The 25,402-nt window shown below is 42.2% G+C and overlaps 1 protein-coding gene across 4 annotated transcripts; it reads left to right on the top strand.

Moving 5' to 3' along the window:
* The first annotated feature begins 5,070 nt into the window (after nucleotides 1-5,070).
* plekha1b (pleckstrin homology domain containing, family A (phosphoinositide binding specific) member 1b) lies at nucleotides 5,071-23,814 on the top strand. 4 transcript variants are annotated; one of them, XR_004542779.2, is made up of 13 exons: nucleotides 5,071-5,163; nucleotides 9,522-10,011; nucleotides 10,209-10,265; nucleotides 11,496-11,541; nucleotides 11,896-11,993; nucleotides 12,845-12,964; nucleotides 14,760-14,885; nucleotides 16,216-16,284; nucleotides 17,480-17,544; nucleotides 17,619-17,682; nucleotides 18,905-18,994; nucleotides 20,273-20,404; nucleotides 20,974-21,108. XR_004542779.2 is itself a non-coding variant. In XM_033985076.2 (13 exons), exons 2-13 carry the CDS (start codon nucleotides 9,871-9,873, stop codon nucleotides 21,137-21,139), a joined length of 1,113 nt encoding a protein of 370 aa, XP_033840967.1. In that variant the 5' UTR covers nucleotides 5,071-5,163; nucleotides 9,522-9,870; the 3' UTR covers nucleotides 21,140-23,779. The 4 variants fall into 4 exon arrangements, 3 of the variants coding, with proteins under 3 accessions (XP_033840967.1, XP_055085557.1, XP_033840966.1); XM_033985076.2 differs by lacking the exon at nucleotides 20,273-20,404 and adding an exon at nucleotides 19,094-19,164 and having other exon boundaries at nucleotides 20,974-23,779; XM_055229582.1 differs by lacking the exon at nucleotides 20,974-21,108 and adding an exon at nucleotides 19,094-19,164 and having other exon boundaries at nucleotides 20,273-20,402.
* Nucleotides 23,815-25,402: the final 1,588 nt, after the last annotated feature.

Below are 25,402 nucleotides of genomic sequence, written 5' to 3' on the forward strand. Positions count from 1 at the left end.
CTTTAGTCCTGGAGGGCACCAACTGAAAGATGCAAACTATAAAACAATGACGCATAATTAAATATCCCTGTGTCAGATGCCCTCCCGTCCAAGGAATGTCCAGAAGAGCATTTGAGAGAGACTGAAATCTGAACTGATAAACAAATCCAAGAATCCTGTGCATTTCAGGACATGTTTGTAAAGGTATAAGCTATAGGGGGAGCAGCTTTTACACAGAATAAGACCCCACAAAGACACGGGGAGGGCATCTGACACACAGGGACATTTCAGGACATGTTTGTAACAGTCTAAACTACAGGGTGAGCAGCTTTTACGCAGAATAAGTCCCCACAAAGACATGGGGACATTTCAGGACATGTTTGTAACAATCTAAACTACAGGGTGAGCAGCTTTTACGTAGAATAAGACCCCACGAAGACACAGGGACATTCGTTTTTCTTCATTCAAAACACTGTAGATTGGCCTTAATAACACAAACAGCATGGGCACATACGATGGGGCACTCTTTTGGCACGAAACCAGGCCAAAAAAACAAAAAAAATGGGACTCCCTCTGAAACGGGGCCAAACCGAGCCAGGCCAAGTCCAGTCGTGTGATTAAAAACAGTTTGGGTACGTCTCCTGATGAGAAACATTCACTGAAAGACAAAAGAGGAGACAGAAAACTGGCAGGGCTTTAAGCAGGACGGGGGACAGAGCCAAGATGGACAGTTACTTCAGATAATATTAATAAAGTACAAGTGTTAAGTCACGGGTGTTAAGCAGCAGTTGAAGTACAATGATTTTAGAAGTGTATGATCCATATTCTTAAAGCGACATTAATTTGCAGATTTCAAAATTTATATTAATACGGTGGGCTAAGTATCTCACCACCACTGAGTTTGAAGAATGAATAATGCAAAGTAAAATGAAAGGCACTGTATAAATCCAATGCTTTATTATGAGTTAGTAAATATAAAATGTTCAGTTACAACAATTTAATCTCGTTTTCAAATCTAAGAAATGTATTCAAAATGATTAATAATGCATCTCCGCCTACATTGAAAAACTTTATTAAACTTTCTTCCGAACAAACTCCCCGATTCACTCTGTCTGTGAAATGAAACCGCACAGCTCCAAAAAGATACTCAACCTTTGCTCAGTCTGGCTTTTCTTTTCAAACCATCAGACAGAGAATCAGCTCCAGACTCTGAAACTGTCTGTAGATTTGAATAATTGTTCTAGAAATGTGAAAAAGTACATTTTAGATCATCAAATGTGTCCGCATCAGTTTAGTTAATTTGTAATGTTCTGTTTCACTGTATAAACCTGCACATAATTGACTTTTTAAATTGTTTTGGACTGTAGGAAACAAACTGTATTGAACATCAGGACATTTTATTATATTTTACTGCTAATGTCAATGATGAACTGTTAGTTTTATAAAGTATTTGTGTATTTTTATGTGTGTTCACTTGCCCAGGGACTGCAGAGGTAAAGCAGCAGTCTCTAAATCTGGTACAAAACATCTCTTCTTTTGTAAGATTAATGAATTTGTACATGGCCCCTGACAAATAAAGAATAAAGAAAGAAAGAAAAGTTATTAAGTCAATGTATAGTAGTGTTCTGGTGTGAGGAAACATGACACATATCTGAACACAAGGGCCACCATAGGTCATAATCCACGCCAAAACGAGAGCAGAACGACAGCAGTCTCGACTCACTACTCACAGTAAATTACGAATAAAAGCTTCAAATCAACTTGTCGTCATAGCGACCAGGTGTTACACAGTGTACAAAAGTATTTATATTAACAACAAAAGGTGATAACTCCGGACTAAACACAAAATATCACATTGTTACTATATTTTTCCAGTTTATATGAAAATCAGAAACAAGTGTCAAGCGTTTTACAGTTTAAAAAATGTATATGTGGTGTAACCTGTGACAGGAAGTAACTACATTTTACTCATTTATGTTGTATTCACAGTTGCAGGAATAAACCAGGACTAGAACTGGACCAAACAGGGACTACATCTGGATTAAACTGAGCAAAAACCAGGTCCAAACCACGATCAGACGGATAAAACTGATTTGTGAACTATTATGAATGAAAAAATGTTATAACAAGTTCATATATGTGTATACGGTGAAGTACGGTGGTTAGTTTGGGACAATATTGTACAAATGTGTTTATAAATGTGATAAAGGCTGACACAAATCTAAAATGAGGTTGGGGGGTTGTGGTCAAAGCCTGTGTTTCTCTCTCTTCCTGGAGTGACAGTGAAAGAGTTAAACCTGAGCTGTGATTGGCTGAAAACAGGAGCGTCAAACCCACAGCAGAGACGCAGACAGGAAGCAGCCCTTTCACAATAAAAGCACCAAGTCTCAGGCGTTACTCTGTGCGATTCTACATGGAGTCTGAAATAAAGCAGTTTGGTTAAAGGTGCACTGTGGAAACTTTTTGACGGAGGGTACGGCACCTGCTTGTATCCCTGGAGATGTTATTGCTTTTCTGGAATGTTCCACAGTGTAGCATTAAACGTATATAGCTTTCATTTATTCAGTTACAGGAGGTTTTATTGTTAAAACAAAAAAAAAAAAAAAAACAGTTTCATTATGAAGTGCTTGTTGTTAAGTTTTGATAACAGTAAAAGTAGTAGGAGTATTAATAGTACTACTGCAGTAATAGTAGTAGAAGCAAAAGCACTACAAAAAAACAGTTTTATTATGAAGTGCTTGTTGTTAAGTTTTGATAACAGTAGTAGGAGTATTAATAGTACTACTGCAGTAATAGTAGTAGAAGCATTGATAGTAGTAGCAGTAGTATCAATAGTAAAAGTAACAGTAATACTAGTAGTAGAAGTAAAAGTAGTAATAGTAGTACATGAATTGATAGCAGTAATAGCAGTAGCAGTAGAAGTAGTAGTAGTAGTAGCAGTAGCAATCATAGTAATTAAGTAAGTCGCAGTTGTTGTAGTAAGGTTATATAAGGTAGTAGTTGTGGTAGTAGTAGTGACAGCAGGAGAGTAATAGACAGTAGTAATAGTAGTAGCAGTAGTAGTAGTAGTATCAATTGTTAAAAGTACCAGTACAAGTACAAGTAAAAGTAGTCGTAGTAGTAGTATATGAATTGATAGCAGCAGCAGTAGTAGTAGTAGTAGTAATTCTTGTAATTGTAGTAGCAATCATAGTAATTAAGTAAGTTGCAGTTGTTGTAGTAAGGTTATATAAAGTAGTAGTAGTTATGGTAGTAGTAGTGACAGCAGGAGAGAAATAGTCAGTAGTAAAGGTGTTCCTCATTTCTCAGTAGTAGTAGTAGACGTAGTAGTTGTAGTAGTAGTAGTAGTAGTAGTAAGATTAAAGTAGTAAGCAGTAGCAGCAGTATCGTAGTAGGAATTGTTATAGTACAAGGAATACTTTAGTAGTAGTAGTAGTAATAGTAGCCACAAAAATTCAAACTCCATTTCAATACTTCTGATAAGGCCTGTGATATTTTTAGAATCGATACCTGCTCAAATGAGTATCTAGTGTCAATACTAGCACAAGTATTAATTAGTTTCTGAGTTTTGACACTTTGACAGCCCCAGGGACAGCAGATACTAAACACTGATAGTGAAGAAGTTCCTTGTAGTACACGCTGGACCAGTTGAGTTTCCGTGGGACGTATGGGAATAAGATAAAACATGATTTAGTACTCGCAGAAACCATAACGTTGATGCCGGAGGGAATTCCCCATGATCATGTGACCTCTAACTTTAAAGTGAAGCAGGAAATAAAAAATAACGTTGACATTTATGCGCTGCCCACATCTTCGACTCTATAAGACAATGAGGAACGAGAAGTCGAGATCTGTGCTCCGTGAAGTGGCGACCTGATCATTTCTGTGGTAGGGCATCTGACACAACACAACATCTGCAGGTTAATTAGAGATGCTACAGGGATACAGGAGGACAGGAGGGCATCTGACACAGAGAGAGGGCATCTGACACACAGGGAGGGCATCTGACACACAGGGAGGGCATCTGACACAGAGAGAGGGCATCTGACACACAGGGAGGGCATCTGACATGCAGGGAGAGGAGAGGGAGGGCATCTGACACAGAGAGAGGGCATCTGACACACAGGGAGGGCATCTGACACAGAGAGAGGGCATCTGACACACAGGGAGGGCATCTGACACAGAGAGAGGGCATCTGACACACACAGGGAGGGCATCTGACACACAGGGAGGGCATCTGACACACAGGGAGGGCATCTGTCACACAGGGAGGGCATCTGACACACAGGGAGGGCATCTGACACACAGGGAGGGCATCTGACACACACAGGGAGGGCATCTGTCACACAGGGAGGGCATCTGACACACAGGGAGGGCATCTAACACAGAGAGAGGGCATCTGACACGCAGGGAGAGAGGAGAGGGAGGGCATTTGACTCAGAGAGAGGGCATCTGACACACACAGGGAGGGCATCTGACACACACAGGGAGGGCATCTGTCACACAGGGAGGGCATCTGTCACACAGGGAGGGCATCTGACACACAGGGAGGGCATCTGACACACAGGGAGTGAGGAGAGGGAGGGCATCTGACACACAAGGAAATGCGAGGATGGTAGGGCATCTGACACACAGCTAAACAGGAGGATTTTACATTTGTCCCTATGTGCCTGCACCAACTATGGTAGTACAGTTGTCCAAGAAAGTACCCAAGTAAGAGTAAAATAAGTATTTGGAAAAAGTCCTACTGGTACTCAAGTAAAAGTAACTTAAAGATTAACTGTCGGGACGTAACATCTGATTTATATTTTGAAATGAATGTAATGTGACGGACAAAACATGAAATAATGCACAAAAGCTGGTATTTAAACACAAAAAATGAGACTAATTTAATCATATCTGAAGAAGTAAGAGTACAGTCACATTAATAAAAATATTACTGCTTGAAAAGTACTCTGAAAAATACAATTTCTTTAAAATGTGGCTGAAGTAAATGTAAGTAGTGCACGTGTCAAATACCACCTCTGTTCAGATACTTCCAGGTCTCGCCCACACTTTACTGCGCCAGTGCAAAACGGATGTCTCTGCGTCATTTTCATCACTTGACTTTTTTTCACGCTCCGAACAGCCGCTGAAGCCTCTGGACCGAACTGAGCCGAACTGAGCCGAATTGAGCCGAACAGCGTGAGTACGAGCTCCGAGAACAGCCGAACGCAGCCGAACCCGCCGCGCGAGCCCTTCCGAACCTTCCCGAACCTCTAATCCGACCCAAAAACAGCACAAAACCCGCAAAAAACCACTGCAAAATGCCAAGTTTAGCGAAGCGAAGGGAGGGCACACGCGGGAAAGGCTGAGTGTCGGGCCTGGAGCGTTAAAATGTGGATGAATTACTGATTAACCGAGACAACAGTTCGAAAATGGTTAAAAAATAACGGCTGTTTAGCGCTGTGGACAGGAAGCTAACAGGCTAATTTAGCTAACAACATGGAATATACTGCGCTTTTAACAGCACATCTAATGCAAAAGTACATTTCTATAGGATTAAATGCAGTTATTTACATAGAGTTGCCATGGTGTCGCAATATACACAATCTGACAGGGCTAATGTTCCACAGTAAAGCATTAAATGTGTAATATCTGCCCTACATTTCAGTTGCAGATGTGTGTACTGCTTGGAAACACATTGAAAGACATAAGCTACATTCTGACTGCTAGCCTGCTCGCCTCTCCACAGATCTGAGTTGTAACTTGGTCTGGTTGTCCGCTGTTACTATGTGTCAGAATACACAGGTCTATTCAGAGTACTTACTGAGTACTGTTGGATTTGGGGGTATTTAGAGTACAGTTACTTTTTGAGGAGTACAGTTAATTACTTTTTTGATTTGGTGGTATGCAGAGTACAGTTGCTATTTGAGGAGTACAGTTACTTTTTGATCTGGTGGTATTCAGAGTACAGTTCCTTTTCATATTTTGTGGTATTTGGAGTACATTTACTATTTGATCTGGTGGTATTCAGAGTACAGTTACTTTTTGAGGAGTACAGTTACTTTTTTGATTCGGTGGTATTCAGAGTACAGTAACTTTTGAATTTGGTGGTATTCAGAGTACAGTTACTTTTTGAGAAGTGCAGTTACTTTTTTTATTTGGTTGTATTCAGAGTACAGTTACTGTTTGTGGCGTACAGGTACATCTTGATCTAGTGGTATTCAGAGTACACTTACTTCTTGATTTGGTTGTATTCAGAGTACAGTTACTTTTTTTGATCTGGTGGTATTCAGAGTACAGTTACTTTTTTGATTTGGTGGTATTCAAAGTACAGTTACTTTTTTTGATTCGGTGGTATTCAGAGTACAGTTACTTTTTTGATTCGGTGGTATTCAAAGTACAGTTACTTTTCTAAAATCAAAGTTACACATTGCAGTACCTGGTCACAACATTTCAGCTTCAAATTGCACAGAATAAGTGACAAAACTGGAAAAAAAAAATGCTTTTGTGGTGAGGCAGGTGTGATTTTTATGTATTTTTTCTCCATTTAGTGACAGAAAATACAGAACAAATAGTGAAACAAACGCACAGCTGTTTTTAATCCTATCTCGGTGTAAAAGTACAGTATGCTAAGTATTCAGAATGCAGTACTCTGATTGGACCGTGTAATAGAGTATGCAGCAATACTCTTCCCAACACTGGAGATACATGTGTTTAATGCCATACTGTGGAACTTCCAGGAAACACAATAATAACTGCATACTGAAGTTACACAGTTCAACTTTAATAAGATTATTATTATTATTATTATTATTATTATTTTTTTTTTTATTTTTTTTTGTATTTGCTTGTTTTATTTTGAGGATATTAATACTGCCTGAAATGAAATGGTTGTTTACACAAATTGAAATTTAGGCCGACTTTTTAGTGGAAGCCGCCCAAAGAAGAAGACCCAAAGATAGAGTTCTGCTGAAACATCGATAAAGTAGGACTGTTATTTTTGTAAATTTTGAAGAGTTTTATTATTTTGTGGTTTATTAAGGTTAATGAGGTTCATAAAATGTATAATATGAGGGAAAAATCCTATATTTGATGACATTATTTATCATTTTTAGCATGCGTCAAGTTAAATTAAATCAAAAAATGCATATTCCTTCATTTATTGATACTTTGCAGCTGACGGGACTGTGATGCTAACTGAAGGCACTGCTCTGTCTGCAGCCTTGTTACTCAAATTAGGCTTTTTTTTTTAACACAATCTGACCAGAAAGAACTGACTCAGCTGGAACTACAGGTGATTCGCTGATTTTTGCTGTGAAACAAGTCGGCCCTGTCAAATAGCATTACAGTCGCAAGCTAGCTAACGTTAGCCAACAGTTTTTTTTCAGTTAGTCACTCGCATTTTTGTTGAAAGTCAAATTCCTAAACAGAATCACGAATGCTCGGTTTGGTCACAGGCTCCTGAAAATGTGCTGGTTAAATCAATTTTTTTGGTTTTGTCTTGGGTTTTCAGCCAATCTGGAAAAACTTATTCAGCTGTGTTTGCTAATATGTGCTTTGCGTCGCCATGGTAACTCCTGAATATTCCACATACATGTTGAACACCTCCAGCGTGACGTTACTGCCAAGTATTAGTCAAATATGTCTCAAAATTGAAACTTTACAAACTAAAACAAAGCTAATACAGACAGTTATGTGTAAAATCTGTCTCTCTCAGACGAAGATCCTTAGTGCAGTATATTTACTTTTTTGCCATGTGGATTATTCTCATACAGTGGTGGAACGTAACAAAGTAAAAGTAGAAAAGTAATTGTAGGTATTGTAGGTTTTAACATGTTAATAATTTGTGCTAACAAAAATATTGAAATAAAAACAGCTAAAAAACATTAAAAAACTACATTTGAAGCCTTATAAAACCTTTTACGTTTTACTCTTTAAGAACATTTTGAAATAGATACTTAAAATACTTTCACTTAAGTCGCTTTTTCTATGCGATACTTTTACTTTTACTTGAGGTTTTTTTTTTTTTGGTTCCACTATTTGTACTTTTACTTCACAAAATTGAGTATTTCTGCCACCATTTTTGTTTTATTAATATTTCTGTGATATAAAGTGCAGTGCTAATATTTGAATAATAACAATAACCCCATATCAGTTCAGTACTATGCCTCGTCTATTATTAGTAGTTGTGTTTTTTTAAGATAAAGGTCACGGTGATGTTAGACTGAAAAGACGACACTGAACAATCCTGGAAGTTATTTTGACAAAGACTTGTGACAGTAATGAGGATGTGACTTATGTGTCATCATAATTATACAGTTCACAGAGACAATAATAACAATACAGAGCTCTGGGGTTATCAGATCAGTCACACTAAACGATCAGATCAGTCACTCTAAACCAGGGCTGTCCAAACTATGGCCCCGGGGCCAAATGCGGCCCTCAAAAACGTATTTTTCTGTATTTTTTGCTTATTCAAGTTACAAATATCGCATATGAATTTACCTAGATGTAACAATATGGCTGTGTAACTGTGTATCTTCTGGTAAAATGACGTTTTAAGACCATCATACCTTTTAATTTACCCTGTCGAGGGCCACATAAAATGATGTGGAGGGCCATATTTAGCCCGCGGGCCTTGAGTTTGACACATGTGCACCAGTCACACTAAACGATCAAATTACTCACATTAAACGATTAGATCAGTCACACAAAAGGATCAAATTACTCGCATTAAACGATCGAACAAATATAGTATTGAAACTAGATACTCTACAACTACTACTAGTACTATAATCAGTGTTTTTGTACATGGATAACCCACAGGGACTACTACTACTTCTTCTACAACTACTGCCAGTACTGTTACTAGTACTATAATCAGTGTTTTTGTACATGGATAACCCACAGGGACTACTACTACTTCTACAACTTCTACTACCATTACTCCGAGTGAAAAAGTAGTGTGGTGACAGCAGTAATTCTCACATAAATCAGCCCCCGGTTTATTTGTAGTCATTATAATTACAGTTCAGTCCTGACAATGCAGCTTCCTCATGTGGTTTTTAGCTTTGTAATTTCACGAGTTCCTTCTAACGTTTAATTTACACCGAGCTCTGGGTCTGAAATAACTAAAAGGAGGTGCAGTACATCATATTGATGGTGTAATCCTCGTCAGTTGCGTTGGGTCGACGCCCTTTTTTGACATATTCTAAAAATGACGTAGGAATGTTTGTTCAAGTGGCACGTGACAAAGATTTGCACAACCAGAACCAGAAGTGATGTGTGTTGAGTTGTCGCAATTAGCAGTAAACAAAGGCGGGAAAAAATGTGCAATATGATCATTTTGAGAGTTGAAGTTAGTGTGTCAGATGCCCTCCCTGTGTCCCGAGAGAGTTTTATTCTGTGTAAAAGCTGCTAACTCTCTAGTTTAAACTTCTACAATATTCTGAAATACATGGGATTCTTGGATTTGTGTTTAAAATTCTCATAATTTTGACCCAAACAATTACCCATACACACCTGTAACCTCTCCTTCCTCTCCTCTGTCCTTTCAGCGTGGGGCCCCAGGCGGGGTCTCTCCTCTGTGGGCTCAACAGAACCAGAACCAGGACCGGGGACCAGACGAGGACCTGAATCAGAATAAAAACCAGGCCAGGACCAGAACCAGATCGATTCTCCTCTCCTGTCCTGTCCTGTCCTAGGTCTATTTCCTTCTCTGCAGTCGCTCTGCTCGCTCCTGGGTCTCTCCACTCCGGGTTCACCAGCACCAGGACCAGGCCCAGTTCAGACCAGGCACCAGAACCAGCCCGGCTCTCTCCTCCTCTGCTCCTCTGCTCCTCTCTCCTCGTGTGGGTCCACTCCTGGTTTTCCCGTCTCCTCCCTCGTCTCCTCCCTGGACTCACCATGCCGTACGTGGACCGCCTGAACCGGATCTGTGGGTTCCTGGACATCGAGGAGCAGGAACACAGCGGACGTTTCTACAGACGATACTTTGTCCTCGACCCGGGGCAGGGAAAACTGCTCTGGTACATGGATAACCCACAGGTGCTACTACTAATACTAATACTATTACTACTATTTAAACGAAATGAAATGGCTTGATTCATACATGAGAAATCTGATGTTTTTGGGGTGTTTTTTTGCCTTTTTTTCATCAATTGCTGTTTCTGTTTCTAGAATTTTGTTACCGATTATTCTCCTATCTAGTGTTTGTCATGTTTTTTGTTTTTTTGTTTTTCCAGAATCTTCCCAAAGGAGCGGAGCCCGTGGGAGCCCTGAACCTGTCCTACATCTCTATGGTCAGTCTTAGGGTCACTTCAGGTCACTCTAATCATTTGTCCAGTTTGAGTTATGCAACCGTCACAGTTCATGGTTAGTCTGTTAAAATTACATTACTGGAATTTAACTTTTGAGGAAACTGAGGATGTAATTTTAGATCTGCTTGTCTCCATGGAGATGTTCGATTCCATTACATTAATGCTGAAAAATTAATTGAAAAACATGCATTCTTACTGTCAGTTGGCTCGCCTCTCCACAGATCTGACCTTTAACTTGGTCTGTAACTTGCTGTCTCCATGGAGATGCCATTGCTTTGCCTGGAATGTCCCACAATATGCCATTAAACATTTCTATATTTATATTTTTCAGCAATAAAAACACATGTTCTTGAGTAAATGCATTGAAAAACATACATTTTTACTTTGACTGGGGTCGTTTCTCCACAGATCTGACCTTTAACTTGGTCTGTAACTTCTTGTCTCCATGGAGATGCTATTGCTTTGCCTGGAATGTCCCACAGTATGCCATTAAACATGTCTATATTTGCATTAGCTCAAGTACAGGTGTTTTTATTGCTGAAAAATGTATTTAAAAACATACATTTTTACTTTGACAGGGGTAATTTCTCCACAGATCTGACCTTTAACTTGGTCTGTAACTTGATCACCTTCTTGTTTACATGGAGATGCTATTGCTTTGCCTGGAATGTCCCACAGTATTCCTTTAAACAGTTCTATATTTGCATTTACTCAAGTACAGGTGTTTTTATTACAAAAATGAATTGAAAAATGTGCATCCTTACCATAAATTGGCTCGCCTCTCCACAGCTCTGACCTTTAACTTGGTCTGTAACTTTTTGTCTCCATGGAGATGCTATTGCTTTGCCCCGAATGTACCTCAGTATGCCATTAAACATTTCTATATTTGCATTTATTCAAGTACAGGTGATTTTATTGCTAAAAAATGAATTGAAAAAGATGTATTCTTACTTTGACGGGGCTCGCCTCTCCACAGATCGGACCTGTAACTTGGTCTGTAACTTCTTATAACTACTTGTCTTCATGGAGAAATATAAAAATATAAGTTTAATAACATATGGTGGGTCATTCCAATCAGAGCAATTACATTTCCATGGAAACAAGCAGGAGGCATACACTTTCCCATCAGAAAAGTTACATAGTGGAGCTTTAAACAACTCTTAAAACCCATTTGGATCCCTCAGTTTGCCTCACCTCTTTGTCTTTTTGCAGGTGAGCGATGCCACCAAACTGCGTCCAAAGGCTGAGTTCTGTTTCGGTGAGTTTTCCTGTACTTCCTGTGTTTACTTCCTGCTTCCTCTCTGACTTCCTGCTGTACTTCCTAGTTTCTTCCGCTCTTTTGTCCCTCTTGGCTTGTTGTAGCGCTGCGTCCGGTTGTTTATGAATCGCAGAGGAAGTTGTACAGTGACCTGAGTTCACACACAGGGGTTTATTGTGTCAAAGTTCCAGTCATTTCTGTTAAATTTGACTTAAGCACGTCCAAAAGTCACGATATCGATTGTGTAAAGTTCATCTGTCGTGTTTCAGAAGAGCATCCGTTCGTCTGAAAAACCTCTGTGATTCTGTGTTTAGGTTTGAATGAATCAAGTCTTATCTCTGGGGTTTGTTTCAGTCATAAACGCTGGAATGAGGAAGTTCTACCTCCAGGCCAACGACCAGCAGGACCTGGTGGAGTGGATCTCTGTGCTGAACAACGCCACAAAAATCACTGTGAGTCTGTGGACCAGGACTAGACCAGGACTGGACCAGGACTGAACCAGGACTGAACCAGGGCTAAACCAGGACTAGACTAGGACTAAACCGGGTCTGGACCAGGACTGAATCAAGACTAGACCAGGACTGAATCAAGACTAAACCTGGACTAAACCAGGACTGGACCGGGACTGGACCGGGACTGGACCGGGACTGGACCGGGACTAGACCGGGACTAGACCGGGACCGGACCAGACCAGAATCGAACCAGAGCTAGACCAGGACCGAATCAGAGCTGAACCAGGATTAGACCAGGACTAGACTAGGCCTGAACCAGGACTGAACCAGGACAAGACAAGGACCAAACCGGGTCTGGACCAGGGCTGAACCAGGACTAAATCAGGGCTAAACCATGACTAAAACTGGAATGAACGAGTCATAAACAAGGAGTAAATAAGCAATAAACTGTGACTAAGACAGAATTCAAACTGGACAAAAAAAAACTGGACTTAAACGGGGCCAGATTCAGGACTTTATAGTTAAAGTCTGGATCAGTATTTGACCTGATCCTGGTCCGTAGTTTTACCCTCAGGCTGCAGCTAAAGCTAACAAATCAGTGCTAAATAAACAAGTGCTACCATGAGATTAGCACATGTTAAACCTGTCCACCTGTCCAGGAACATTCACATCTCAACTTTAAACTCAAGAATCTCAGGTATTTCAGAACAAGTTTGTAGAAGTTTGAACTCCAGGGTTAGCAGCTTTTACACACTACAGTTTCTAACATTGACCATTCAAATTACATTCTTTACCAGAGAGAAAATGTATTTGAAGATCTGAAAAAATAATTAATGTTTATTTCATTACAGGTGCCGAAGTCGGGGGACGGTCCGGCGCCCCCTGGAGGAGCTGAACTGTTGGGAGCAGCTAAACAAGTGTCAACAAAAACAGAAATAATCGGAGGAGTCCCCATCATCACTGCCACACAGGTACATACAGGTCTAGTACTGCCCAGAGTACTACACTGTGTCATTACCCAGTCTCTCCATGCTCAACGTACTCTTCATACTCTGTGGTGGTAAGTTACTACTGCAGCCACAGCCGCCTTAAGTCAGAGTGACAGAAGTGAGGCTGCCAATCTGTGCCATCGGCCCCTCTGAACACCTCCAAAACTCATACACACAGCACTTTCACACTACTACACTCACTACTACGACTACTACTACTGACTCCAGGTGAGAGAGAGACACACCACAGTAGATGAAAAAATTTGAGAAGTATTTGTTGCAGTATTAGTAGAAGTAGAAGTAGAATACTGAAATGAAAGCAGGTGCAGACGTGTTCAGGAATGTGATGAACCAGGAAGTACTCAGAGATACTCCACTGTTTCACTGTTAAAGAGGATGGAGGACAGATGTGTATCTATGGTTTAGTCACTACTGAAAGAACTTTAGGAGTAGTAGTAGTAGTAGGAGGAGTAGTAGTAGTAGTAGGAGTAGGAGTAGTTATTTGACTAGTAATTACAGAAATATTAACCATAAACTTGATCAACAAATCTGCATTTTGACACAGCAAGAGTGAATTCTACAGTTGAATTTTAGCTCAGATCTAAAGAAGGATTTAGCGAGGTACTCCTGACACGTTTAACCCAGATACACGGATGATGGATGGGTCAAATGCAGGTTTAGCCTTTGGAGGATGAGTCAAATGCAGGTGTAGCCTTAAAAGGATGAGTCAAACGCAGGTTTAGCCTTTGGAGGATGGGTCAAACGCAGGGAGCTCACAGTATCACAGTTTTAGTCTCAGTTCAGTATCAGTTCTTTGTTTGTTCAGTTCTCACGAGTCGTTTAGTTTTGATTGTTCTGATGTGAAAACAGGTGTGAGTTTCATCAAAGTAAAACTGTGATAAGTCTCTAGTATTTTGTTGAAGTGTTTTTATTAATAGTAGTAGCAGCATCAGTCGTGGTAGTAGTTGCAGTATTAGTAGTAGTATTATCGATAGTGGTCGTATTAGTAGTAGTTGTAGCAACAATAGTAGTACGACTAGTAGTAGTAGCTGCAGTAGTAAAAGTATAAATATTATCTCACAGAGGGTCAGAATCAAGGAAGCCTCAGTCTCAGCTGTAGTAGTAGTAGTAGTAGTAGTAGTAGTAGTAGTAGTAGTAGTAGTAGTAGTAGTAGTAGTAGTAGTAGTAGTAGTAGTAGTAGTAGTAGTAGTAGTAGTAGTAGTAGTAGTAGTAGCAGTAGTAGTAGTGAATGAATGAATGAATTTTATTGTGTCATTATGTGTTCATACAAAAATGACCTTTAATATTCTTATGAAACACCATTAACAAAATACAATAAAATACATTGGGCCAGTTTCCAGACGTGACACAAACACCAAAGACTCATTTAATCAAACTTCTTCCAGATTTTACAGAGAAATGAAGCCAAATTACAAACATTAGAATTAAACAACCATTTCATCTTGTTGTCGTCATTACACCAGAACATATCAGGGGTGAACATTTCATCAAATAAAGGATTTCTAAATGAGCAATACAACAAAAAATGAGCTTCACTTTCCACTTCTCCAACTCACACAAACCACAAAGTTTTTCTTCTTCAGGGGCTTGAGAAAACCTCTCAGTGTCTGCATCCAGAGGAAGTATCTCTGTCGCAGCTGGGCCTCAACGAGCTTTGATTCCTGCTCAAATTTGCTCTGACGGAAAATTCAGACGCCAGTTGTGCTCATAGTAGTAGTAGGAGTAGTAGTTGTACAAATATTCCCTTTGTTTTCAGGAGCAGAGCGAGGGACATAACGGTGGCGATAAGAGGAAGCCCCAGTCACAGCTGCCGTACTTTTTGTCGAGAGGAGCCCAGGAGCAGATCGTGAAGTCTGGGTTCTGCGTCAAACAGGGAGCTGTGGTGAGACTCATTTAACTGTTTACTGTCGAATCAGACGGACGAACACATTATAGACTCTCTCAGGACTCTCACAGTTATCGAACAGTTACAAGATCTAAAAATAACCCACAATAGGCGAAATCCCAGAGTATCAGCTTTATTTTTTTACATTTATTCTCTCTGTTTTTGTCTGTAAAACTCCTCACCACACACTTTATACACTTTTCTCACACAGGTATTAACATTTTCTCACATTTCTCTCGTTTAAACACTCTCAAAGTTCAAACCATCGTAGATTTAAAAAAATAAGTATAGAATGAAACAAGATCAAGACCTGTTTTCAGCCCCAAATATTTGTTAAACATTTTCCTAAGCTGTAAATAAAAATTACAGCTTTTAGAAATACTGTAACACATTTAATTTTAATGATGAACCTACGACAGGAGTGTCCAAACTATGGCCCTGGGACCAAATGCGGCCCTCAGACCAGTTTTTATTGGCCCTCAGTCCTCCTGCTGAACCGGCCCAACTGATCATAGGCAGCACTTTTAACAGTAAATTAAACTATTTCTGTTTCTGTGACCCTCCGCTTCGAATATGTTTTGAGATGTGGCCCTCGATTAAAAAAAAGTTTGGGCACCTCTGATCTACGACCTTGGACACATAAGAAATGATTAATAGCGACTTTCACAGTTCTTCTGATCGTTCTGCTGTAGTGTCTTTTTCCACCGATCCAACGTTTATGTAAATTTGTCTGAACACATTCTGGACTGTACAGGAGACACGGCACGGAGCAGACTGATGGACAATGGTCTACAGTCCCTCAGCCAATCAGGACGCAGAACACAATGGGCTTTTTGGTTCTGTATTTTCTTTAAAGGGCTCGACTTATGTTCTAATGTCGTTTCCTCATCACAAACAGACCTGGAGCTGTGTTTTGTTTCATTCGTACATGTTTAACACACAGACCCTGCGTATTTAGGCTGCGTTCTTCTCTGAAACACTCCCACTTTGTGATGTCATCATGCGGTAATACAGGAAGTGCTCGTGGAATCGCTAATCTCTACAGAACTAAACGTAAAAGGAGCTGTTTAACTTGAAAACTATGTCGTTCGCGCTTCTATACGACAATTCTGCAAACGTACTGGACAAACGACGACGTGATGGCGCTCTGAAGGGGGGGGTGACTTAGCACGGGGAGCAAAGGGAGGGCTGGACAATAAAGGGTAACGTGAAATATGTAATGTGTTAACAGTTAATACCCCACAGATGTAAAATGCTCCCTCTTTAACTTGTTTAATGTACTAATTATCAGTTTTAAAGTACTGTCTCCCGCTTTTGTTTTGTGCAGATGAAGACGTGGAAGAGGCGCTACTTCCTGCTCGATGAAAACGCTCTGAGTTACTTCAAATCTGACCTGGTGAGAGTTTTACAAAAGAAAACAGAAAGATATGACAGTGTATTTGTTAAAGGTGGTCACATTCTGATCTCATCTCATGTTTAAGTAGTAGGGAGGTTTGTGTACTTAAGAATTACTGATTATTTGGTGTAGTAATCAGTTTGGGTGAGTCATTTGTGTTAGTAAGAGTAGCAGTACCACTAGCAGTATTAGTATTATTATCAGCAGTAGCAGTAGTAGGTTTGTGTATTTGTAGTATTACTGATTATTTGCAGTAGTGTCAGTTCTGGTGAGTTATATGTGTTTGTAGTAGCAGTAACGTTTGCAGAATTAGTTGTAGTACCTGTAGTAGTAAAAGCAGCAGTAGTTGTAGCAGTAAAGGGAGTGGGAGTAGGAGTAGGAGTTGTAGTAGTAGGAGCAGCAGTAGTTTTAGTTGTAGTCATTCACAGTCCTGTTCATTGGAAACAGCTGCGTGTTCTGAATACCTCAGTGGGCCTGTCTCTGCCTGTACCTCACACAACAAGAGCTGTACCTGCACGGACAATGTGATCACACGGAGACGGAGAGACACACAGAGAGACACACGGAGAGACACACGGAGAGACACACGGAGAGACACACGGAGAGACACACGGAGAGACACACGGAGAGACACACGGAGAGACAGAGAGAGACACACGGAGAGAGACACACGGAGAGAGACACACGGAGAGAGACACACGGCAGGGTCACAGAGACTCACAGAGACTCACAGAGACTCACAGAGACTCACAGAGACTCACAGAGACTCACAGAGACTCACAGAGACTCACAGAGACTCACAGAGACTCACAGAGACTCACAGAGACTCACAGAGACTCACAGAGACTCACAGAGACTCACAGAGACTCACAGAGACTCACAGAGACTCACAGAGACTCACAGAGACTCACTTTCATATCCAAAACTCAGCTCTTATTCATGTGATCAGTAACAGTTGTGTTCATGTCCCAGAATCTGATGATGAGGGCAGGGCCTAAATGACTATGTGGGAGATTCACTGTTTTTAAAGAAATCTACAAACTTCTGATCCGCTAATGTTGAACCTTCTCACTATTTGTCTGGGATCAGCTCCACAAACTTGAAGACGTTGAACTTTGTGTCAGTTTTTGTTTCATGTGGATAGACTTACACAGATATTATAATTAATTGATTATTTTTGGGGGGTTTGTTTCAGGACCGGGAGCCGTTGAGGATGATTCCGTTAAAAGAGATTCACAAAGTTCAGGAGTGTAAACAGAGGTGTGTTTGGGACTGGGGCAGAATGACATCAGTGATAATAAATATGATCTAAATGTGTGATTCATGTTCTACAGTGAACCAATGATGAGAGACAATCTGTTTGAGTTAGTCACCAGCTACAGGACTTTCTACGTACAGGTCTGACCCTCTGCTCCTCTGACCCTCTGCTCCTCTGACCCTCTCCTCTGCTCCTCTGACCCATCCTCTGACCCTCTGCTCCTCTGACCCTCTGCTCTGCTCCTCTGACCCCTCCTCTGACCCCTCCTCCGACCCCTCCTCCGATCCTCTGCTCCTCTGACCCTCTGCTCTTCTGACCCGCTCCTCTGGCCCTCTGCTCCTCTGACCCTCTGCTCTTCTGACCCTCTCCTCTGCTCCTCTGACCCTCTCCTCTGCTCCTCTGACCCCTCCTCTTACCCTCTGCTCCTCTGACCCTCTCCTCTGCTCCTCTGACCCTCTCCTCTGCTCCTCTGACCCATCCTCTGACCCTCTGCTCCTCTGACCCTCTGCTCTGCTCCTCTGACCCCTCCTCTGACCCGTCCTCCGATCCTCTGCTCCTCTGACCCTCTCCTCTGCTCCTCTGACCCGTCCTCCGATCCTCTGCTCCTCTGACCCTCTCCTCTGCTCCTCTGACCCATCCTCTGCCCCTCTGCTCCTCTGACCCTCTCCTCTGCTCCTGACCACTCCTCTGACCCTCTGCCCCCCTGACCCTCTCCTCTGCTCCTCTGACCCTCTGCTCCTCTGACCCCTCCTCTGCTCCTCTGACCCCTCCTCTGCTCCTCTGACCCCCTGCTCCTCTGACCCCCCTGCTCCTCTGACCCCCCTGCTCCTCTGACCCCCCTGCTCCTCTGACCCCCCTGCTCCTCTGACCCCCTGCTTCTCTGACCCTCTGCTCTTCTAACCCGCTCCTCTGCTCCTCTGACCCTCTGCTCCGCTCCTCTGACCCTCTGCTCCTCTGACCCTCTGCTCCTCTGACCCTCTCCTCTGCTCTTCTGGCCCTCTGCTCCTCTGACCCTCTGCTCTTCTGACCCTCTCCTCTGACCCCTCCTCTGACCCTCTGCTCTTCTGACCCTCTCCTCTGCTCCTCTGACCCTCTGCTCCTCTGACCCTCTCCTCTCCTCCTCTGACCCTCTCCTCCTCTGACCCCTCCTCTGACCCTCTGCTCCTCTGACCTTCTGCTCTTCTGACCTTCTCCTCCTCTGACCTTCTGCTCCTCTGCTCCTCTGACCCTCTGCTCCTCTGACCCCTCCTCTGACCCTCTCCTCTGCCCCTCTCCTCTGCTCCTCTGACCCCTCCTCTGACCCTCTGCTCCTCTGGCCCTCAGCTCCTCTGACCCCTCCTCTGATCCTCTGCTCTCTTTCAGGCTGACAGTCCAGAGGACATGCACAGTTGGATTAAGGCCATCTCTGGAGCGATCGTGGCTCAGCGAGGACCAGGACGATCTTCTAGTTCTGTACGTGACTCACTTTTCCACACGAGGCTCCACGGCTCCTGAACTTTACAGTTTTTAGTCATTTTAGTTTTTTGTTTGACGGTGAAGTTTGGTTTTCAGATCCGACAGACCCGACGTCTGTCCACTCCGTGTTTGGAGAGGTACACTCCTTTCTGCAGCCTCCTCTCCACGTAGGTCCCACCAAAATAAGAGCGTAACTCCTCCAAATTAAACCTCTTCACAATAAGAGCATCTCTCACCTTTTCAAAATAAAACTCATGTCCATCACAACCTCCATTTTCCCACCATTACAGTTTAACTAACAGTTTTTAAACTCAAAATAGAAATGATCTTTACACTTTACAATGCCACGGATTTTATCAACATTCCCTGGGGGTGTGATGCTAACTGTGGGCACTGCTCTGTCTGAAGGTCTGTTACTCAAAATAGACTTTAATCTGAGCTTTTCTTTAGCACAATCTTGTTTTTTGTGTTAAACGAGTCCCTCTCAAATAGCATTATGAGCACATGAAAATGTGTCGTTTAAATCTGTTTTGTATCTTAAAAACTATTTGACAGAGACAGAGAGAGACAGACAGAGACGGAGAGAGACAGACAGACAGAGAGAGAGACAGACAGACAGAGAGACAGACAGAGAGAGATAGACAGAGACAGACAGAGAGAGAGAGAGACAGACACAGACAGAGAGAGAGAGCGAGACAGACAGACAGAGAGAGAGAGACAGAGAGAGAGAGAGAGACAGAGAGAGAGAGAGGGAGACAGACAGAGAGAGACAGACAGAGAGAGAGAGAGAGACACAGACGGCGAGAGAGACGGACAGAGAGACAGACAGAGAGAGAGAGACAGACAGACAGACAGAGACAGACAGAGAGAGAGACAGAGACAGACAGAGAGAGAGACAGACAGACAGCCAGAGAGACAGACAGACAGAGAGAGGCAGACAGAGAGACAGACAGAGAAAAAAGTTTTTAAAAAGTAAAAAAAGTATTTGACAGTACTAATTTGTGCCTCATGACATGTAAAAATGATTAAAACCCTGGATTTGAACTCGCAACCACAAAAAGAGTGAGTCCCATGTCACAGCAGATCTGTCCTCGTCACTGTTTTACCTTTTTCTTTCTTCACGCTCTGCTTTTATTTGTAAGTACAGCTGTGACGTCATTAACCCGTCTGTGTTCTAACCCCACGTGTGCTTTGTCTCTCTCACTCCCTCCTCTGTCTCTCTCCCTCTCTCCTTCCCTCCTTCCCTCTTTCCCCTCTTCTGTTCTTCCTCTGCAGAGAGTGAGGTGCGACGGTGAATTTTTAACCTTCACAAACTGAGCCCCCGCCCAACGCCGCTCCTCCGCCAATCACAGCCCTTCTTTTATGAATACACTTCCTGTTTCCAAGCAGACGCACCAGCACTTTTTTGTACGTTTCTCAGATTATAACATGAAGTATTTATATTGGCCAACGTTACATTTGAGGCTCTGTGTGTCAGATGCCCTCCCTGTGTCTCAATGGGGTCTTATTCACTGTAAAAGCATGTTTTTTGGGTGTTTTTGGGGTGTTTTTTGGATGTTACACTGAAAAACATGCATCCTTATTGTGAGCGGGCTTGCATCTCCACAAACCTGACTCGTATCCCAATTGTTTCCATGGAAATATAGTTTCTTTGGCTATAATATTCCACTTTATGGCACAAAATGAATCTACCTCCATGGAGACAGTTCTGAAATATGGTTTTAACTTTCTGTTTCGATGGAATCATCCATGTAAGGTGCCACCTCTAGAAAGTTACGCAGTGTTGCTTTCATTTTCCCCAAATAGACCCCGCCTTTTTGGATGTACATTCTCTAAATTTCATCCATGTCATTCTCAGTAACATCATGAATCATGTTTTTTTTTTTAACTTCAAGTTCCTCTGCCTCCATTTCCCTTGATCCCCCGCTGTGTGAGCTCACTTCCTGTCCTGACCCTGTACTTCCTGTTTCTCTCAGGACTCTGACTCCTCCTCCACGTTCTACCTTCAACTCCAACCCCCAGAATCCCACGCTCCTGACCCCGCCCACTCCGGACCCGGGACACTTCCTGGGGCTGTTACCGAGGAGACCGCGCTGCCGTCTGTCGCTCCCAGACACCATCCCCTCGGCGACGAGCGAGTGACGGAGCAGTCGCCGTGGAAACGACGCAGCCGCGAAGAGATGGAGCTGCCTCCGGGCGACCTGCAGGTGACGCTCATCTGAGGTGCCGCGGGAGGGCATCCGGGTTAAAGCATTCGGGGAGGGCCTGTGAGAGGGCGTCCGGGTTACACGTTCTGCTGTTCACCTGACGGAGGGCATCTGGGGCACGTGAGGTCGTCCTGGTGTTTGTAAAGTACTGACTCTTTTCCGACAAAGATGGAGAACAGTGGTGTAGTCTGAGCATGGATTTACCTTAATTAAACTTTAGTCTTAGCAGCAAAATCATTTCACTTTCCCTTTTTTTTTTTTTTGCAATATTTTCAATAGATTTCTTTTGGGAATCACAAAATCGACAAACAAATGGGATTTATTTTGCTCCAGTATTTTCTGAAGACGAGTCCGTTCACCGATAAATCTCCCCGAGTTCAGACGGGGGCATGGAGGATTGACAGGCGGTTCAGCCAGTCAGCAGCAGGCGTGGTCCATCCGTATCAAAACAAACATGGCCGCTCACGAGGAAAAAAGACAAAAATATCGCTGAAAAAACGTGGACTTCTGCAGAACTCCGTTAATCTGAGGTGAGAGAAATGTCATTTTTTTGTAAATGATTCGTGGCCAATGAGAGCCTTCGTTTCATGTGCGTCGCTGAAATAAACAAATCTGATTGGACGGTTGCGTTTGGTTGCGATATTAGTCTGGATTTAACTGGCAAACGTTAATCCCAGACCAGACTACACCACTGGACGACATTTTGAACTCCTGAAAACTCCAATCACCAGTTTTTATACATTTGAGGAGAACTTGTTATACCTAGATTTTAATTTTTTATTTTTTTTTGTCAATTTTACTCTACTTAAAGGTCCTTTGTTACGCATAATTGACTCGTGTGAGCTTTTAGTTACAGGTTTAATGCTGTTACCTCATCAAAAACACACCTGTTGTGTTTTGTTTGAGTAATCCTTTTATTATTCGTCTGTCCACATCTCCAAAGTGCTCCGTTGCACCTTGTGATGTCATGAAGTGATAGTTTTCAAGCCACGTTGTTAAATCTGTGATGAGGAAACAACGTTATAACTTAGATCTGAAAATGGCGTAATACTGGCCCTTTAAAAATACATCAAATTGACTTTTTCAAACTGGTCTCCACTGTGATGCAAACTATTTAACCATTTAACTTCTCTGTTTTTGTGTGTTAGTGTTTGTGCGTTTTGCGTAAACAGGGTTGGGACTGAACTTTTCTAAATGTGTGTATAGTTTTTAAGAACATTTGATTTCATGAACTTTAAAATGGTAAAGTTTTTCAATCGTTTCACAATATTAAGTCCTGGTTTAGACCTGGTTTAGACCTGGTTTAGACCTGGTTTAGACCTGGTTTAGACCTGGTTTAGACCTGGTTTAGACCTGGTTTAGACCTGGTTTAGACCTGGTTTAGACCTGGTTTAGACCTGGTTTAGTCTTGTTTAGTCTTGGTTTAGTCCTGGTTTAGTCCTGGTTTAGACCCAGGTTCAGTCGTCGTTTCGGTCCTGCTTTAAACTGGTTTAGTCCTGGTTTTATCCTTGCTTAGTCCTAGTTTAGTCTTGGTTGAGTCCTGGTTTAGATCGGGTTTAGACCCAGGTTCAGTCCTGCATTAGACCTGGTTTAGTCCTGGTTTAGTCCTAGTTTAGACCTGGTTTAGACTCAGGTTCAGTCCCTCTTTAATTCTGGTTTAGATCTGATTTAGTTCTGGTTTAGTCCTGGTTTAATCCTGTTTTAGTCCTGGTCTAGTCCTGGTTTAGTCTTGGTTTAGTCCTGGTTTAGTCCTAGTTTAGACTTGGTTTAGTTCTGGTTTAGTCCAGGTTTAGATCGGGTTTAATCCTGGTTAAATCTGGGATTTTGACTTGGTTCCATCTCTGATTTAGACACTACTTAAGACCTGGTTTAGTCCTGGTTTAGACCTTTAGTCCCTCATTTACTCTCTAGTTTAGTCCTGGTTTAGTCCTGGTTTAGTCCTGGTTTAGTCCTGGTTTAGACCTTGTATAGTGTCTGTTGTTTTTATTCTCTTCACAAAATCACCTAAACTTTCTTGACGCTGTAATGTCCATGTTCATCCACCAGAGGACGCCAAACCCACACTGTCTGATATTAAACCTGAGCACCGCACATGAAGTCAAGTGAGAAATCATTTTTAACCAAAGAAAAACTGTTAAAGAGGGGGTATTGTGCAGAAAGGATTTATTTTAGGTTTTTACCACGTTATAAGTCTTTTCCCTCATCAAAAACAGCCTGGAGAGGTTTAGACGTCATCCACACACATCCAGGCCCCATTCAAACCATCTTTACATTCAGCAGTACGAGTTTGTACAAGGCTCCGCCCACAACCCTACATCCCTCACGCTCATACCCCACAGAAGTAAAATACCCCCTCTTTAAACTCCTCACTGTTTGCACCGTGCTGTGGCAGAACGAGATAATCATGTAAATGTTTAAAGTGGATTTTATGTCTTGGTTGTGGGTTTATTTTTATTTTATTTTCATTTTGGTGTTAATATTTCCATTTGACGCTGGTTGGTTGGTTTGTTTGTTTGTTTGTAAACCTCGTGTCACATAGAAAGTGCCTGTCCAGATGTTTAACACGTTTTGATGGAAAAAAACACGTAGTATTTATTAAAATGTTTTCAGAATAAAAGTCCCTGTATCATTATTATTATTATGCTTTTATTTTGAAGGGATGTCACTTTAATCCATCCCTCACACCCTATCCCTCATTCTCTCTCCATTGCTCGTTTTTCTCTTTTTCTCTCTGTATCCCTTTTTCTCTCTGTCCATCCCTCCTTTCTCTCTGTCCCTCCTTTTCTCTCTCTCCATCCCTTCTTTCTCTTTTTCTCTATCCCTCATTTTCTCTCTCTATCCCTCCTTTTCTCTTTCTCTCTATATCTCCTTTTCTCTCTCCATCCCTCCTTTCTCACTATCCCTCCTCTCTCTCTATCCCTCCTTTCTCTCTTTCTCTCTATCCCTCCTCTCTATCCCTCCTTTTTCCCTCTCTCTATCCCTCCTTTTCTCTATCTATCTGTCCCTCCTTTCTCGCACTATCTATCTTCTCTCTCTATCTCTCTGTCTTTCTCTATTCCTTCTCTCTCTCTATCCATCCTTCTCTCACCCCCTTCTTCTCTTTGTCCTTCTCTTTCTCTCACTCCTCTCTCTCTCTCTCTCTCTGTTTCTCTGTTTTCTTTCATCTCTTTTTCAATCCAAAAGTTACGTAACTTTGTGTCACTAAATTCTCAGAAACACTTTTTGGAGGATTTTGAGATTCATTCGACGGGAACAAAGTCATAAATATAAAGTTTAAGAACAGAGAGAAATAAGGGACCTGATGTAGACCTGGTTCAGTCCTGGTTTAGTCCTGGTTCAGTCCTGGTTTAGATCTTATTTAGCTCTTATTCAGTCTTGTTTTGGTCCTCTTTAATCCTGGTTTAGTTCTGGTCTGGACCTGGTTTAGTTCTGGTTTGGACCTGGATGATTTCTGGTTTGGACCTGGTTTAGTTCTGGTTTGGACCTGGTTTGGACCTGGTTTAGTTCTGGTTTGGACCTGGTTTAGTTCAGGTTTGGACCTGGTTTAGTTCTGGTTTGGATCAGGTTTTGCAGTAAAACACAGAACAGGGAAAAGTCATATATTTTAGGATTAAGGTTTGGACCAAAAATAAGTTACTACAGGAAATTTACGGCTGTAGTGAAACACGAAGTGAAGAGAGTCTGTGTGAGAGGGTCAGAGGAGAGGGGCAGAGGAGAGGGGCAGAGGGGCAGAGGTGCAGAGGAGAGGGTCAGAGGAGAGGGTCAGAGGGTTAGAGGAGAGGGACAGAGGTGCAGAGGAGAGGGTTAGAGGAGAGGGTCAGAGGAGAGGGACAGAGGTGCAGAGGAGAGGGTCAGAGGGTTAGAGGAGAGGGTCAGAGGAGAGGGGCAGAGGAGAGGGGCAGAGGGTTAGAGGAGAGGGGCAGAGGAGAGGGTCAGAGGGTTAGAGGAGAGGGTCAGGCGAATAGAGGTGTATACTGGTGTATATAAGTCTTGATTCCTCTGTGACGTGTCGAGCGCCGAGTCGTGCGTCAGTTTGTGTTTTGTTCCAGTCGTTGTAAATGGACTCACTACATTTATCAAACTCAGAGTTATGTAACAGGACACAGCTGGCTCTGCTCTGAACGGAGCATCTCACAGACACTCGAACGCACCGCGCTCAAAACACAAGATCAGGGACAGACTTTAAAACGAGGAAAAC

This window comes from Periophthalmus magnuspinnatus, chromosome 19 (assembly GCF_009829125.3).
Source record: "Periophthalmus magnuspinnatus isolate fPerMag1 chromosome 19, fPerMag1.2.pri, whole genome shotgun sequence".
NCBI lineage: Eukaryota > Metazoa > Chordata > Actinopteri > Gobiiformes > Gobiidae > Periophthalmus > Periophthalmus magnuspinnatus.

Excerpts from the sequence above, each read along its gene's own strand:
- plekha1b (XM_033985075.2), top strand. The coding sequence starts at position 9,871 with ATGCCGTACGTGGACCGCCTGAACCGGATCTGTGGGTTCCTGGACATC. Across the intron at positions 11,542-11,895 it reads AAAGGCTGAGTTCTGTTTCG|TCATAAACGCTGGAATGAGG; the intron begins GTGAGTTTTCCT and ends GGTTTGTTTCAG. Across the intron at positions 11,994-12,844 it reads ACAACGCCACAAAAATCACT|GTGCCGAAGTCGGGGGACGG; the intron begins GTGAGTCTGTGG and ends ATTTCATTACAG.